Here is a 17,692-nt window from a genome sequence, read left to right on the forward strand (position 1 = left end):
CAGTGTCACTAGTCTGATGACCAGCAACACAGCCAGCAGTTTAACCTGGAGTGAGGTGTTACCCATCTTTTTGGTAACTTTCTGACTGAAGATAGAAAACCTGAAATGAAAATTTTTTTCAACCGGTGTAAAACTTTATCTCACTGTACATTGATGTAACTTTCACCACCCCAGCAAAATTAAAGATATCATCCTTGGAACAGGGTGATTTTGACACTGTAATGCTAAATCAATTCAAATGTTTTGTTAGAGAGCACAAACAGTTGCACCTGTAGTGTCCATAAACAAGCAGGAGACAGTGATGTGGCCTCACTGAAGCAAACCACCTCACAGCCAGGCTGCCCGGTGTTATGGACAAATTGGTCCTGGTTGTTCAACCAGGTGTCTGCACTCAAGCAGTTTTACGTGGAGTGGGGTGTTACCCACCCTTGTGGTAGCTTTCTGACTGAAGATTGAAGTTGTGGGTTTGACCCAGAGCCATTCCGCTGTGTGAAGCTTTAGCTCACTGTGTTTGACAGCAACACTGAAGTTTTAAGGTTGTGGGTTCAATCCTGAGTTGAACAATGAATGTTTAAAGTTAGCAGCTGTATTTAAGATATATAGCACTTGGTAAAGGTTTGACCCTTGTGGCTCACTTTGTTAAAATATGCTACTCAAAAGTTTTAAGGTTCAAGCCAGAGCTGCTTGGATCCTCAATCTTCAGGAGTGTGTCTGACTTTAAAAAAACTCTCTACCAGTTCCCCACCACGTCCCCTTTGCACTTGGAGCTCTTTGCTGAGCGCTTTCTAACCTTTCCTGTGGGTGATGACTTAAAGAGACCGGGGATTTGAACCCATAACCTTAAAACTTCAATGAAAGCTGCCTAATACAGTGAGCCACAAAGTCTTTGTCAAGACCATGTTCATCAGAGCTTTTCAGTCTTCATCAGTGTGTCTGTCTCCTGCCTGTTCATGGACGATACAGGCAGGTGCTCTTAAATATCATTTATTGTCAGACATGTATCAAAGTCTCCTCCAACATATTTTAATTGATTAAACATCACAGTGTCGCTGGTTCGAAGAAAAGGACTCGTGACCTGAAGATTCTGGCTCATCTTCTCTCTGAGCGCTTATCAACCTCTCCTCTGAGTGATGACTTTCAAAATACACTGAGGGACTGGGGATCGAACCCACAACTTTAAAACCTGAGCATAGTGGTCAAACCCAGTGAACCACAGAGTCTTACTGCTTATAAGACTTTTCGTCAGAGCTTGTTAATCTTTTCTCTGGATAACAGCTTCTGAAATTCATTGACACACTAAGAATTGAACCCACAACCTTAAAACATCAACAGAGCTGTTTAACAAAGTGAGCCACAGGATTCAAGCAATATTTCAGGGTTTTCATTGGATGTTTTCAATCTTCATCGGTGTGACTGACTTTCAAAATTCACCGACTGAGCTGGGATTGAACCCATGACCTTTAAACTTGAGTGAAGTGGGCCACCTCAGTGAGCCACAGGGTCATCTTGCTCACAAGGGTTTTCATCAGAGCTATTCAGTCTTCAGTGGTGTGACTGGCTTAAAACTCACTGGGAGCCATGGGATTGAACCCATGAGCTTAAAATTTAAGTGTAGCCACCTAACACACCCAGCCACAGAATTGAGCTAGTGGCCAAGATAATTGGAAATGCATTTTTGTCATTTCATTCTTCAAACACTGACCTTTAAAATTTGCCATCAGAATCAGGATTCAACCTATAACTTATGAACTATCTGTCAACTTAGTGAGCTACAAAGTCTCACACATCACACATTTACATGAAAGGGTTTCCTTAAATCTTCTAAACAACTTCAAACTTTCTTTTTTGGATTTAGAAACAAAGATATGTCACATTAAATTAAAATATAGAATATCATCAGAGGATAATGTCTGTCGTGTCTAATTTCTTGTTCTCTCAGGCCAAAGAGCTGCAGACTCTGCACAACCTGCGTAAGCTCTTCGTTCAGGACCTCAACACACGGGTGAAGAAGGTATGTCTGCAGTAGAGAAACAGCTTTCCTTTACTTGTGCACACATTGTTGTTTGGTCTTATTTAGAACCATTTTTCTGAAAATGGCAGTTTAACTTTTCACCTGTATTCTGTTTTCAGAGTGCAGAGCTTGACTGCGAGGAGGGACTTGGCAACGTTGCCCAGAAACAGAAGATTTCCTTCCTGGAGAATAACTTGGAACAGCTCACCAAGGTCCACAAGCAGGTAAATATAACACACTATAGATATGTGTAACTTCCTGTACATAAAATCAGAAATGTACGCTCAATTTTAAATACTTTGCTGTCCTTTCTGTTCAGCTGGTCCGAGACAACGCAGACCTTCGCTGCGAGCTGCCCAAGCTGGAGAAGCGTCTCCGTGCCACCGCAGAGCGAGTCAAAGCCCTGGAGAACGCTCTGAAGGAGGCCAAGGAGTCCTCCATGAGGGACCGCAAGCGCTACCAGCAGGAGGTGGACCGCATCAAAGAGGCGGTCCGGGCCAAGAACATGGCCAGGAGAGGATACTCACAGATTGGTGAGCTGACAGTCACACACATGGAGGACTTGGACAGATGGACAACAAAGGACACAGTAATGAATAACTGCTTGTTTGTTTGTGTCTCAGCTAAACCCATCCGGCCGGGGCATCATTCACTGTCATCCCCCATCAGCAGCTCCATCAGAGCTGGAGGCGTCCACACCCACAACAACTGAAACCACAACAGCAAGTTAATCCTGTGAGTTTCTATCTGATGAAAGTGACTAGATTGTAAAGTCAAGCTTTAATTTATGAATAAATTTCAGATTTTGGACCTTGTAGAAAGTCATAAAGTGTGACAGCATGATAAATTTGTAAATGTCTTTATATCCTTTTGTTGTTCATATCAAAAGGTTATGTCATAAAAAATTACTTGCTGCATTTATGTCTTTATTTTCATTTTTATATCACAATTGCCTCTAAATTTGCATACTTTTATTTACATTTTCTTTCATTAAATGCTATAATAATATATGCATTTGTTTATGATTTAACTGAACATGATGAAAAGTGTTTGTTTCTTGGAATAATCAAAATAAAACTAAAGCTTTGTTTCTTTCTGCAGACAGACCATGAGCAACTCAACGCATGCCCACCACCCCAACTGGAACCACAAGCCCCGCCCCTCCTTTTGGAGCACCAATCGGAGGCCATCACGACAGACTGTCATCGCTCTGAGAAGCAACATCCAAACATACTGTACATATTGATATGAGATGTGAACATATTTAATTTGCTGGATGTAGATATCAGAGGCCTCATTTATAAAACGTACTGCTTTACGTCTAACAGTAAATTGTGCTTTTCGGGAAAAATGATCAATCAGTACAATCGATCAGATCCAATTTTCTGTGATTGTTTCATTTGTAGTCATAATTATGCAACAGAATAAAGTGTAACATTTATAAATGAGGCCCTGAGTTTATTAAGGTTAAGACATGAATAAGAGGTGGTGAGAATCAAGGCCACAAGTTTAGAAGGTGACCTGTCGACGATATTTTGTTTATGATTTACTATTGCGACTGTTTGTTACTGCTTTCCGATGCTTGAAGAGCCAGTTAGAGCAGATGGACCTGTAGATGTATAATTTAATCTTAAACCAGCATTTAAGCATATAAAAATTTCACTTTTTTGGGATTAACAGTCAATGCCTTTGCAGCTTACGCAGGGCCTCTGCGATTAAAGCTCGTGTTATGAATAATTTTAAAAATGAAATGCAGTCAGCTCCTACAGACAAAAAGTCACGCTTGCAGCAAAAACATACAGTCACATGGCTTGTAAACTCTTAGTGTGATTGGTCACGAATGCCCCGGTTGCATTACAGTACTAACATCCTGTGTTGTCTTTGGAGTTTTTGTTTTCACATTTTACCATTTACCTGTTTTGGTGACAATCTTAAAAAAAAACAAACAAACAACAAACGCTAGGAAGCTTGAAAAAGTTAGTGCTGAAATATTTTTCACTGAGATGTAGAAGGTGAAAACTTTAACAGAATGTGCTTCAAACAGCCAAAAAAGTCCTGATTGTACTGTGTTTATTTAACTGCAGAAGGCTTCTAAAAAATGATTATTTGAGTTCCTGCGACATATAAGTTGAAGTTTTGTGACTCTTAACGCTGCAGGGACGCTGACCAGCCAATCAGATGTTCCCTGAGCTAACAGAGCTGCACTACAGTCTGGTTTGGTTTGTTGTGTGATGATAGAAGACTGCAGCAGGAACAAATACAAGTTTAGTTCTCTAAAAACTTCTCCTTAAACAGCCCTAAGAGTCTTGAAATGTTCTGCCCTGCACTCTGTAAAACTCTCGATCAGCCAATCAGAGCTTTTAAGAACACAGAGATGCAGACAGAACAATCTGATTGGTTTAAAAAAAGTCTGTTTTTCACTCTGCTACACCTCGTGCCTTTGGAAACATCTCATCCAACAGAATTAACAGACTTCCACTGAATTACACTTTGTTTAGCATCTTCTGAATCATGATATTAACACATAGGTTTTGCAGAGTAACTTCCACTTCCTCTTTCCAAATTTAAGGCAAAAGATTGTAACTAATGAGACAACTTTACCTGCTAATCGAAGATATATTCAGTGTCTGTGCTGCTTTCCTTTGGGCTGCCAGTTGAGCATGTTTTTGAATGTACATTATTATCTCCTTTTGTTTATGCAAGATGACATTTTCAGTAGCAACAATTCCCAGGAAGCTGCTTCAGGATTGTTGCTTTTGTTCGCCCCCAGAAGTTGCCGAGGAGCGTCACAGCTCAGAGCCTGATTATCAGCTTCCCTGATTTGACGTTTAATTGTAAACCGGCTGCCAGCTGTTTGTTTAATCGTGGCTGTTTTGACTGAGCAGGACATGACGAAGATGTGAATGTAACTGCATGGACTAGAGCTTGTGTTAAAGGCATGCTCAGGGAGGACAAACTGAGGTGATTTGTACACACCGTGCGCATTTACCTCATCATCATGTTATTATTTTTTTGTTTGTTTCCTTGTTTCTTTTGGCTGTGGCATCATATCTCTAAATATACCTACAACTGATGCAATTAAAGCTAATAAAGATATATCTATTTAACTTTCATCTTTTTTTGTCATTTTGTGTGAAAACAGAGCCCATGACTTCTAAAATGTCTTGTCATGATATAATCTTTAATCCCTATACATATACAGTATTTCCCTCTGTAACATTGCACATTATCATCATCAGTTTTTGGACAGAACAGACAGATGGGGTATTTTGGTCAGGTCACAAGTAAATTAATAAAAATAATCAATAAATAATAGAAAAATCTTCTTCACACAATCACATATAAAGTTCTACATATTGAATACAACAATGTAACAGGACGGTTAAACCATTGTATCTGTACAAATAGATTTTCACGTGTTTTTTTCACATATTTCACATACTTTATGATATACTGCACTTTTGGCCAACATACAGAAAAGCGGAGGGTTACTCCGGTTCTCTGAGTCTTTTAAAGGTTCCCGAGAATGAAGATGCTCATGAGTAAGTTTATCATCTCCGAACCTGGGCCAAATAATATTTTAAAAATATCTTTTGGGTGATTTTTATCCTGTTTGGAGCAGCATAGTGGTTTTATGGTCATGCTGCTTGTGTGGTTAATCCCTTCTCATAATCTGAGTTATTGGTAAATATGATTTGTCCCAGGTGTGATCTTTTTACACGACACTCAGCTTCGGTAAGTTCCTTTTCTCTGGCGTTCAAGATGACGCTGGCGGAAGATATTTATGTTATAAAGCCAACACACTGCACACTTTTACCGCAGAGAAAAATGAAATCAGTGGTGACGTTAACAAACACTCTGGTAAACAACAAAGTCAGGGCTAGGTTTTTCAAAAAGCACCTTTTGACTAGGCCCATCTTTGTGCTGTTCACTGACAATGGAGTAGATGCTACTGTACAGCCATGTCCATAATAATGCAGATAAAGCTGAAAATGTTGGTTATGGATGAGGAAAAATACGTCCTGAATTGCATTTTTACATTTTTATCCAAGCTTTTTGCAATATTAACAAAATTTCAATGTAATGTGAGAGGAGAACTCACACACTGTCTGGCTTATACTGGTGTCCAATGGGAGACTGTCAGAGAAGAATGGTGGAAAAGTTATCATCTCTGAACTCTTGGACGTAACTTTACTCTCAAATCCTACTGAAACTTGAGTAAAAAATCTCAAGCATATCAAAAAATATCCAAAGGAATGTTGATACCACGTTAGAAAATGAATATTGTGATTATTTACCTATGTAGATTGTAGTATCCTACGATTAAGTGCAAATGATTTGTTCCACATTCGGTCTGAAACTACTGCAAATAGGCAACAGTTTTCTCACACATTAGCCTTAAGAACTTATATACTCTATAGTCATGTATATATTTCTATATATATATATATATATATGTATATATGTATATATGGACATACTGTACGTATGTCATGTACGGAGCCCAGGAGGGGCCTCAGATAAAACAAACTAATTTGTGCTCTCGATTTAACAGTTTGTGCACACGGATTATTTAATTTGTGACAAGGAATGTTCAGATGTTCACATGGTGTGTACCTCAATAATAGCACAGAACAATCTTACTGTGCGTTTGATGCCCTCTACAAGAGGGGAACAGTCAAAATATATAAATCAAGAGCACTAATTAAGTAAACTGTGCACACAAATTATTAAATTGAAAGCACAAATTAGTTCTCAATGGCCCCTCCTGGGCTCTGTAGTCGTGGTTCTGTTGCTGTGAGTTTGGGTCTTTCTGTCACTACAGATGTAGTGTGAAATCTCTCCTACTGAACACGTGTAGGCATCTTATTCCAGAGGCTTTAAATGATTTCCATTGAGTTGTTTTTTCCACTTGCTTTCACACACTGTTTGCTGTTTACAGAGCAACTGTGAAAAAAGAGAGCACCAGCAAGTTCTTAAAAATGGTTAATTGTCAATCGCCCGACACAGCGATCGCAAAAATGTCAAAATGCTCCATTTCAGACGTCCATACTTCTGCACCTTCAAAAACATTATATTAGGAGGATATGTTTTTTTAAGTGTGAAGGGATTGTGGGTCAAAGTGGACGAAATAAAACATGATTTTTATATTTATCCGCATTATTAGCATCTGGTCTAACGTAGTCAAAAGCTGCACGTGGGAAACCGAGCCCTGGTCGTTCAGCACAGTTTCAACACAGATGCACACACATTCTCATGCATCCTCGACCTTTCACACAACCACACAGCACACTCACCCACGTGCACTCCCCACACACAAACACCCACAGACACAGACGTACACGGTGTCCGTTTAGTTTTTTTTTTTACACCCAGGAGTCGGGGGAGCCGGTGAACTTGTTCGCCCTGTTTGAAGGCCTCCGCGTGGTGGAGTAGAAGTCCACGTAGTTGGTGTTGGCTTTGAATCGGAGCGTCTGGCTGGCGTAGCCGTCGGGGGAGGAAGGGGTCAGGTGGGCCGGTTCGTCCTCGTAGGGCTCCTCTCCGTAGCCTTGTGGGGACGACAGGTACATTCTGTAGCTGTTGTAGTTCTTCCTGTTGGGTTCGTCGTAGAATGGCTCTGGGTGCTGGGAGAAGAAAAATATGTGATTTATCGGCCTGGAGTTGTGGTTATGCTGAGACTTCACTGTGGTGGACGCTGTAAATAACTATAACCCAACTAAATTGTGTAGTTTCATTATCTTTGAAAGAAGAATATCTTATTTTTGTGTGTGTTAAAGTGTTAAAGCAAATAATCTCAAATGTTCTCAAAACTCAAAAATTTGAGAGAAAGCGTCTTTTTTTTATCATGTTTACTTGTTTCCAATAGCATCACAGTGTCCTGACACTATCTGCAGATGACAGAGTAGCTGTGGATGCTTTTAAAAGATGTTACCGTGGTTACAGCGATGCTGAAGTATTTTTCTACTTAACTTTTTGTGGCTTAACTTTTTAGGTTGCAAAATTTTCATGAAGTCAGACTCACAGAATTTTGATATTTGCTTTGGGGAGCTCCTAAAAATGTCATTGTATATAAATAGTGAGACATTTTGATTGCAAATACATATCAGTGTGTGTCTGACCTCACTTTTGAGAAACACTGTTTACGATTTTAATGAAATAACTTTAATAATCTTGCAAATGATGATGAAAGTCGTAGGCATGAAACTGAATAAGAAGTAGCGCCGTAAGTAATGATTATTTTTATTATTCATTCATTCAGATTCTTGATTATTTGTTTGGTCTATTGCTTGGTCTATTAAATGATGGAGAAGAGTAAAGAGTCCAAGAGCCCTTTTCTCTCTTCAAACTGCTTGTTTTTCCAAATATTCAGTTTCTTAACATGGGAGACTAAGAAAATCAGCAAATATTGATATTTCAGAAGCTGCAGCCAAGGATTTTTTTTGTCTAAAACAACCACATAAAAGGTTGTCGGCGCAATATCTCTCAATTATGCTGCTTTTATCTACTTTCAAGTAATGTTAGTTCATGTTCCCATTAATAGAAAAACAGCCCAGCATTCAATATGTTTGTGGCTGACTTTTCTTACCTGGGACCTTCTCAAATCCTCTCCTGACTGGGAAGAGTACGTCCCAATGAAATATGGGGTTTTCTTCTCAGACCCTAAAACAGAAAGTACCACACAAACACAGACAGGAGAGGTGAACAGATGAGTTTTAGACATAAAGCACCAAATCTGTGCATTAATATCCATTTTCTGTATGAATAAGTGGTTAGAAAAGAACACCAGTGGTCCACACATAGATCCCTGAGGGACGCCACAAAAATCAATACGAACCTGTGTACTGCCGTTTGTGTAAACTGTTGTCTCCATAATACGTGTCGAGTTGCATAGATGACTGCGCCCTCTGGTAATTTGAACTGTGTCTTCTTATCCCGAGCATCGCTGGCGAGGATGTTGCACTACCACCTGAGAAAAACAATATAAAAAGATTTTATTCAGAATGGTAATAAATTCATCACAATGACTTTACCGTCATGGATTTTCCTTATCTTTTGCTGACAGGAATCTGTTTTAGACATGTTACAAATGTCAGTTCGACCTCACTCACCGTCTCTCTCACCTGATTGGATGACGGGGGACATCTGTAGAGGGCTGGTGGGCAAGGTCGGCTGTGAGCGGTAACGATCTCGCTCCAAAGTGGAGACGGGAGTGATGAAGTGAGTGTAATTCCATCCATCCTGCACACACAAAAATCATTCAGTCATGTTTGATCTGGAGGTTTCAGTGCAGGAATTTAATATTATGGCAATAATGGTTGATATTTGGACACATAAATATGTTAAATTATTTCTACGACAGGTCTTTTCAAGTTAATGTGACTATGTTTGCTCATGTGATTAAAGTTGAGGACATTTCTACAACAAATAGCTGTAAAAAAAACACATAATAGTTGAAGATTTTGTTAAATCTGAATTGAAAACTTTTTTTTGGATACGTCTGGTGTTCCTGACCTGTTTGTAGAGGCTCCTCAGCTCTCTGTACTGCCACAGCGTGTTCAACACCTGAGCTGCTGCCTTCACAACCTTCATCGAGTACCTTCGACATCAGGACACAAACCGCATATTACACTGTTTGTCTGTATTATTAATCATTTTCCAATATTATCCTGTTAATGTATAATGTGAAAACACAAAAGGTTGTAATAATTCCCCGTAGAAAGACCCCAAACTCCCCAACTAAACTGTGCAAAAGCAAATTATTCCTTGTTATTCATTTTATTACAAGTAAACAGAGGTTAAAGCAGAGAGGCAGAAAGAAACAAGTATTAACAATGCTAATTAAATTAAAACAGAAGTTTATTTAATAAAAGTTATTTCAAAGTTTAATATACTAAAATATTTGTACATCATCTGCTTCTGCTATTCGTTTATAACCAAATTACAATAAACAACAACAGAAAAGAATCAATTTAATTACTATTTGCAGTCAAATGGATTTCTAAGACTTTACCCTGAATGAACCCTGCAAAAATATTTCTACGTATAGTTTTTCAGCTGTTTCGTACCCTTTCCCTCGTCCTTTGCTGATGTCCACCAGCTTCTCGATGCCTCCACTGTCGGCTAAAGCTTTGGCATTCTCCATGTTACGGCTGGTGACCTCGTGCAGCGTGCAGCAGACCGACGCCACCGTGTCGTCCGACAGCACTGACGGACTGCCGCCGGGCAGCCGGTTCACCAGATCCCGCATGGCATACTTTCCTGCAGGAGGAGACACAGAATAAAGAATATTTTAAGCTTCCTGCAAAACCTTGCTTTACAGAAATTGTAAAAGTTAATCCTGCAACTCTTTAAAGAAATCCCTCTTTACTAGATTAGAAGATTTTTTGTTTGTTTGTTTTGAAAGGCAGCAGTCCTGGATTTGTGTGTATACAGGAGTAAACACGAGGATTATTCCACCATCTCCACAAGTGTTGTCCACAAGGGGGTGATGTGTTATCACTCTGTCACAATTGTAATGAATGGACTTATGACACACTGTGATGTAATATGAAAACCTGTCTTGAACAAGCTGTTGATGTTCCTGCCTAAAGTGTGAAGATGTTCTTTTCACAGTTTGAGTGATATGTTTTTGTGTGTGTGTGTGTGTGTGTGTGTGTGTGTTTGAACCTATCAGCTCCTTGTTCCGGCCGTCCAGCGCCATGTTGCGGAGAGCGGTGGCGACAGAGCAGACGACCCGGTCGTTGTCCATCCTCAGCAGCTCCACCAGGATGGGCAGACCTTTCTCTTTACGCACTGCCGCTCGGATGTAGGCTGAGAACTGGACACACAAACACACACAGACATGCACAAAGTTTCATGCTGAAAGAGTTGACTTGACTCTCCACTCTGGTTGTTAAATGGTGAAAAGTAGACTCTATTTATGGATATTTTTCTGAATAACTCTTTGTGTGATATCAATCCACAAAGATTTTTATGTATTTTGCTGCCTTCAGGTTAAATCGTTATAGCTTCAAAGTGTCACGTTTTTGCAAAAACAGCCTTTTTATCCATTTTATCCTGCAGAACAGCATGTAAGGTATAAAATCCTTCAAAATCTGAGTCATGATGTTTTTACTCAATAATAAGGATGACAAGGATGCTGCAGAGGAACAACAAAGCAACTCAAATTTGGCAGTTTCATGTGAGTTTCTATTTCAACTGAAGCATAAAAATCTTCACCTATGAACCTGGGAAATCTACAAATCTAATATTACTTAGATAACTGGTTTGGCCTTTCTATTGTAAGAAGAAGATGAAGAGTCATACCTTCCAGTTTCCAGCAGAGAGGTTCTGCAGTGATCCAGCGGCGCCCTCCAGCGTGGCGGGGTTCGAGCTCTCGGCCAGCAGGTTGAGGTACGGCTTCACCACCATCGGGTGCCACAGCAGCTCTGCTCCCCTCATTGTCTGGGAGAAACCTGGGATCGGCCCAATGCCGTCCCACTGCACGAAACACACAAAGCAACATGCAGAATATATTAGCAGGTGTGTTTTAAACTCTGCAGATCTTCCTACTTTAGTTTAGCTTGACCGTGCAGGTAAAAGTAGTAACTCTGGTGGCACCAGAGAACCACACAAAGACATTTAAAAAAATAAAACTCCATGTCCTCAAACAAACTGCATTGCTCTTTCCAAACTCATGAAAGTGAGTCATGAGGCTTTTGTTTACAAGCCCTGGTTCTCCAGTCATTGGTCCTTTTGAATCTATAACAAGCCAAATACAAAACTCCAACAAATAAACTCAAAAAGGCAACAAACAACTGAAAGCTGAGGCCAATGCAAGTGTTTCAAGGTGCAGTTTCTTTAATATCCACTAGATGCTGGCTACAAACAAACCGTATTGAAGTGAATTAGAAAACCTCAAATGTTTCTCTCTCTTAATTTCACTTCCTCTAATCTGTATGTTTGCAGTTTTCCTATTAAGATATGAAGGATTACAGAGAGGTATATTTGTGGGTGAGTTTTTTTCATTGATAGATACATTATCTGTGTTTATCACACTCAACCGTGGTGGTTACAACTCCACTTAGGCTCGAACTAAAATCATTCAAATTTGGATTTTGTTCCACCAGTAACTGAAGATAATACAGCATAAGAAGAGTAATAAAGCCCAACTCCAGGCTTCAAAACGTCACTTTAGACACATTTAGGTGACGTCACAGAAGCTACAACCATCTTTTTCTGAAATTAAGACTTAAGAAAACAAACAAAATAGTTGCATGTTTAATATCACCTTCTCCTTTTTCATTAAAATGTCAGTTACAACTGAAGCGACCATTTAATGATCAAACTATTAAAATTCGAGTCATTCCTGAATTTGAACTGCAGCATCTACGAGATCTGACACCAGAGCCTGGCAATTACCTTAGCATAGAATCAGACAAAACGAATCTCAATTATAACATCGCAAACATGGAAACAAAAATATCTCTTCTAAATAGACATCTGGTACCACATATTAAGGGAAATTAAGATCTCAGGTTTTCTCCTCTTACTTAAGAGGATTTTTACAAATAAAAGTACCACCTGCTTCCACTTCAAAAAGCAAATGACATTAAGGAATCTGCTATGAGACGCTGAAATGTGACTCCACTCATCCCAGAAAGGCATCAAAGTTTACCAGTTTAGAGTCAGGGATCAAATTTGATGGATTAGGACTGGCAGCACAATGCACGGTATTGAAAGTTCGGCTGTAAAACAGAGACAGACAATACAATTTTAAAAGCAGCCAGGGAGCTGGTTTAATGAGGAAACACATTTACTCAGCTTAACAAATCAGACAAAAACATTTCTCATGCTGTCTAATTAGGAGTTCAAATCGAGCCGTTCCTTGAGAAAACTCAATTATCTTCACCTTTCAGGAGGTAAATAATTGCATTTACTCCTGTTCAAAGCTGGTAAACATTTTTTTTCAAACTGTTTATTACAAAACTCCCAAAACACGCCTGTAAAAATCCTCAGTTTTCCATATTTTTACAAGCCTCCTTCTGTGTTTGTACCTTGTCGTCGGGCCAGCCGCCCCTCTTCCTGCCGCGCCTCCTCTTGCCCCAGCAGAGGTAGTCCAGCTCCTTGGCCGGGGAGGAGAAGCCAAGCAGGGTGTCCAGCTCCTGGTTGCCGAGGAGACGAGAGGAGGGCATCTCCACCTCCAGGCGGTATGAGAGGTTCCTCAGGGTGCAGACGCTGTTCTCCACGATCTGAGGCAGGAGACGGAAACAAAAGAGTGTTAATATCTTTGCAAAAGTTTTAGCCTGAACATCCACATAAAATTCATGCAGTGCATCAATAAGATAACTGACCATTAGGCTTCAAAATATAAAGGGTTTATCCTTTAGGGAGCTTGAATGTGCTGTAGAAATTTCGTTGCAATTTGCTCGACAGACTTTCACATTACTTGTTTAGAAGAAATGTGGAACTTGTTACATGATGTTGGCGCTAGACGAGAAGGTAAGTCACCAAAATCACAAGAATTCATCCTCTGGGGACCACAAATATCCAAAGATAATTTCCTTTTTCTCTACTTTGCACTACCCACACTCCCATTTCACCTCAAGTTTTAATTTGCACTATAACTTGCAACTGACTTTTTAATTTCTTCTTGAGTGCTACTTTTATATACTAGTTTATTTCCAGATTGATTGTTTTATTCTGTTCTTATTTAAAATATTTAAAATATCTGTAAATAACATTGTCTATGTGTGTAGCGTAGACGAGGCTACAACTGAATTTCATCAGGCAATCCTGCATTGTAACAATCAATTACAACAAACCTTGAACCTTCTGTATGTGTGGCATCTTTCAAATCATTTTAATGGCACAAGTTTGCAGAAAAAATAAGAACAATCCTGTTAAAAATTGGGGAGGTTAGCAGCGTGCTTTGTAGTTTTTTTAGTACAACCACTGGAAGAACTTTGCTTCCTCGCCCAGACTCTACAAACAAAATCTGCCCTAAAACACAACTCAAGTCTTTTATAAACATCCCGTCACAAGAACTCATCAGATAATCACATAACAAACAGCATGTTCTCCTCAAGGAAGGAATTCAACTATTAAACCTACCTGTTTCTATAGCTAACAGTCACTTTGGTTGAATTCTGTTTCACAAGGATCCACACTGCATACCATACTTAAAATACCAGTAGCTGTGTTAAGCTACGAGTTTCCAATACAAGGATTATTAGTAGTCAAGTCAATTTCAAGTCAATTTTATTTAGATCAATATTACAAATTGGCACAAATTTGCCTCACGGGGCTTTACAATCTGTACTGCATACGTCAACCTCTATACTGAGATCGTTTGACCCAGATAAAGCAAAAACTGCCCCCCAAAAAACCTTTAATGGGGGAAAAAATGAAAGAAATCTCAGGAAGAGAGACAGAAGAGGGATCCCTCTGACAGGATGGACAGATGTGAAATAGATGTCATGTGATGGCAATAGAAGCAAACATATTAATAATAGTTTGTAAATACTTCAATGTGGGGGACAATAATCTGTTCACACTGTGGGGGCTCACTTCTCATTCTTCATTCTCGGTGTGACAGAAGCATTTGCGTATGTGTGTGTGTTTTTTGTAGCACCTTGCTGTCGTAGTCGGAGGTGTTGACGCAGGCTTTGAGGACGTGAAGCAGCGAGTCGACCAGACCCTCACAGCAACGCAGCTGACTCCTCGCCTCCTCCCCTGCTGAGCTCAGGTTCCTCACACACACACACACACACACACACACACACACACACACACACACACAGAGAGAGAGAGAGAGAGAGAGAGAGAGCCACAGATTAATTCAGACTGAGGTGCAGTGTGTGGATTCCCCCACAGGGTGGCTTCAAACCTGCCCGGATACAGTAAAGGAGGGAGCTGATCCTCCAATAGGAACCTTCAGCCGCTGCTAATGGAGAGCTGACATGAGAAGACTGCACAACAGCACAGAAATCCCACAATGCATTTCTATACCATCAATCTACAGCCTCAGTCATTCTTGGAGTGTAAAGAAACGCTGGAGGCTTCTGTGTACAGAGATGTAGTTTCCCTGCAGCTCAGAGTCACTATAAGAGGAAATACATGATCAATAGTTTAAACATAGACATAAACAAAGATGTTTATTAAGTTGTTACACTTTTATTTTGTTTGCATTTCTAAAAAGCCATTATTTTCATCTGTCTTGAGGGAAAAACACACTCTGACTTGTTTCTGATTGGCTCTCGATATAACAGATTAACACCCATCCAAAACAGACCAGTCTGCAGAAACTGAACTGGGAAGTCTCCACTCAGCAGGTTCGCTTCATTTAATTTAGAGGCGCTGTTGGCTAATCAACCAATACTGTGAAGCATCGTTAACAGATGCTGCCTCTTTTATTTTCCAGACAGAAGTATTGCATCTCCACTGTCTGCATTTGGGAGTTTGCAGAAATTCAGAGATTTTGGAAAAATGTCCTTAAAGTTTAATCAACAATTACTGAGTATTATGTATTCTGTTTCTGAGAAAATGGGGACTTTCAGCTATTTGCAGACCAAACACACTATTGTTTGGTCTCATTGTTGTTTTGTGGAAAAAACGCTGAGAGACATTTCCTGCAACTTGGCAATAAAATAACTGTTGTTTGCTGCAAAAGGGAAATATGGAGCCACTTTATTTAATTTTTGGAGAATTAATCACTTAGTAACAAATGTTGATATCAGTGAGAAATAACCCCCGGGGCGTAGGAATAACTGTCTTTCTGTAGGATGTCAGAATATATTGAAAACATTAAAAATTAAATCTGGTTTCAGGTGTGGTTACTCCTCTGCCAACACAAAGAGACTAATGCTACATTCACATCATGTAGGATGGATGAAAGAGATGAGAAAGATTTATTTTTTTTTACGACTTTCACTTCATTGGAAAACTCCAGACAGCAGAGTTGATCGTGTGTCTTTTATTAAACATGTAGCTGCTACCATGAAGGCTTTTTAACTTTTGTTCCTTGACAAAGCAGTGTGTCCTGACTTTTTTTGGGGATACATTCCCCTTTTCTGAGGATACTTAAAGTCAAGCAGCCAGCTTGTGTTACATCGTAGTGCCACCTTATTTGTTTATTTATCAAGTATATCCTCTAAATTTGGGTTTAATTGCCTTGAATAACAGACTTTTGTTGATGTAAAGCTATGATTGTTTGGTTTCCCAGTCGTAATTACAACTCAGATGTTGACATGAAACACTATTAACAAGTCAGAAACTGGCAATTAAGGTAACTCCGATATGAAACGATCACACCCACTTTGTGACAGAATGCCCAATTTCGGCCGTGACGAGCTTTTAAAGTCATTACGGAGCCTCGTCGCCTTCTTCTGAGGTGAAAGGTTTAGACAGCCTCTTATTTAACTGCCTTTACTGTTTCTGACCTCATCTGGGAGGTTCCAGTCTTTATTAAACATGCCTGATATTTTAATTTCCCCAGATTGTCTAGTCAGTGTCTCAGCACAGATATTAGGCTACGTAATGTGAGATATTCTCCACCTGAGAGTCAAGAGTGAAATTTTAATTGTAAATTGCTCCCTCTGGAAAAAGTTGGAATTAACAACGTTAGATTGCTGTATTCTTACTTCTTTTTGGTTTTCTTTGGTAAAAAAACATCATAGACAGGTCTGGTTGGAAAATATAAGTGTGCTGTTGTGTTGTGAATGTAAACCCTCCTCCTGAGCTTTGACTTTTAAGACACAATGATATCATTTTCCTGTTGCCGATGTGGACAAATACATACTTAAGACCTCATGCCTGTATAAAATCTCCATTACAGAGCCTTGTATTGATGGATTATATAGCTGTGATTATGTGCTGTGGTTTTACAGAATCATTAAGATGAAAAGCAGACAGAAAAAAAACACACACACACACACAGCAGCACAGACGACCAATAAATCCAAGAGTCATCCTTGCATTTCAAAACGAGAATCAATGTAATGAGCTAACGGCACGCCTGGTAACTCGACGGGCTTAGGAGGCGAGGCACTTTGTTAAATCTATTTTTGTTAAGAAATGAGAATGGATTTTTAGGTATTTTGGGGCAGTTTTGACTGTAAATGGTTGTACTGTGTAAATGTGAAGCAGAGAGGTGATTAATATGTATAAACATGTTCATTAAAGCTCATGATTAACTTTGATAAATAACCATAATAATGGAAGCGTTGATAATTAGAGTTATCATCCAAAATAAATGGAGAAGTAAAAACTCAACAAAACTCTTCCACGGACTCATCAGCGTTCGAGGGTGCGTTTGATTCGTTCCTCACCTCAGACAGCCGGTGGTGTTGCGCAGCAGAAGGGAGGACTGGAACTTGACCTTGTGTTCGTCGCGGTGCGAGACGCTGCTCCAGCCCGAGTGGGGGATGACGACCGTGTTGGTCAGCGTGGTCAGAGCGTCCCGGATGATGGTCATCTTCACCGCGTCGCACGAGGAGAGGTTCCACAGGACGCCTGCAGGTGTAGGGAGAGAATGAAGAAGGATTCGGGTACATCAAATAATCTGAAAGTTTCATGATTGATTGTGCCAAGTTGTAATTCACTAGAAGCCATTTCAGAGGTCTCGTTCCACTTAAATTTAATATTTGGCTTATAAAATATTGCCTCTTTGAACAGCAAATTTTAAAACCGATGCTTTCTCTC

The 17,692-nt window shown here is 39.7% G+C and overlaps 2 protein-coding genes across 7 annotated transcripts in view; one reads left to right on the plus strand and one right to left on the minus strand.

Moving 5' to 3' along the window:
* Positions 1 to 5,118, plus strand: part of LOC122976559 (kinesin heavy chain-like) — a 34,014-nt gene extending 28,896 nt beyond the window's left edge. For both annotated transcript variants that reach the window (XM_044345127.1, XM_044345128.1), the window contains exons 22-26: positions 1,940 to 2,011; positions 2,131 to 2,235; positions 2,331 to 2,544; positions 2,635 to 2,746; positions 3,113 to 5,118. In XM_044345127.1, coding sequence (XP_044201062.1) covers positions 1,940 to 2,011; positions 2,131 to 2,235; positions 2,331 to 2,544; positions 2,635 to 2,723 — 480 coding nt within the window. In that variant the 3' untranslated portion in view covers positions 2,724 to 2,746; positions 3,113 to 5,118. The remainder of the gene's footprint in view (positions 1 to 1,939; positions 2,012 to 2,130; positions 2,236 to 2,330; positions 2,545 to 2,634; positions 2,747 to 3,112) is intronic.
* Positions 5,119 to 5,171: 53 nt separating this feature from the next.
* Positions 5,172 to 17,692, minus strand: part of LOC122976557 (plakophilin-4-like) — a 51,365-nt gene continuing 38,844 nt past the window's right edge. For 4 of the 5 annotated variants that reach the window (XM_044345123.1, XM_044345124.1, XM_044345125.1 and 1 more), the window contains exons 12-22: positions 17,320 to 17,503; positions 14,625 to 14,742; positions 13,048 to 13,242; positions 11,318 to 11,491; positions 10,679 to 10,829; positions 10,078 to 10,270; positions 9,524 to 9,608; positions 9,121 to 9,250; positions 8,847 to 8,978; positions 8,598 to 8,671; positions 5,172 to 7,635 (exon numbers count right to left, since the gene is read on the minus strand). In XM_044345123.1, the coding sequence (XP_044201058.1) occupies positions 7,378 to 7,635; positions 8,598 to 8,671; positions 8,847 to 8,978; positions 9,121 to 9,250; positions 9,524 to 9,608; positions 10,078 to 10,270; positions 10,679 to 10,829; positions 11,318 to 11,491; positions 13,048 to 13,242; positions 14,625 to 14,742; positions 17,320 to 17,503 (1,694 nt within the window). In that variant the 3' untranslated portion in view covers positions 5,172 to 7,377. The remainder of the gene's footprint in view (positions 7,636 to 8,597; positions 8,672 to 8,846; positions 8,979 to 9,120; positions 9,251 to 9,523; positions 9,609 to 10,077; positions 10,271 to 10,678; positions 10,830 to 11,317; positions 11,492 to 13,047; positions 13,243 to 14,624; positions 14,743 to 17,319; positions 17,504 to 17,692) is intronic. The other variant, XM_044345126.1, reaches the window with a different exon arrangement.

Source organism: Thunnus albacares, chromosome 24 (genome assembly GCF_914725855.1).
Source record: "Thunnus albacares chromosome 24, fThuAlb1.1, whole genome shotgun sequence".
In the NCBI taxonomy this organism is placed as follows: domain Eukaryota; kingdom Metazoa; phylum Chordata; class Actinopteri; order Scombriformes; family Scombridae; genus Thunnus; species Thunnus albacares.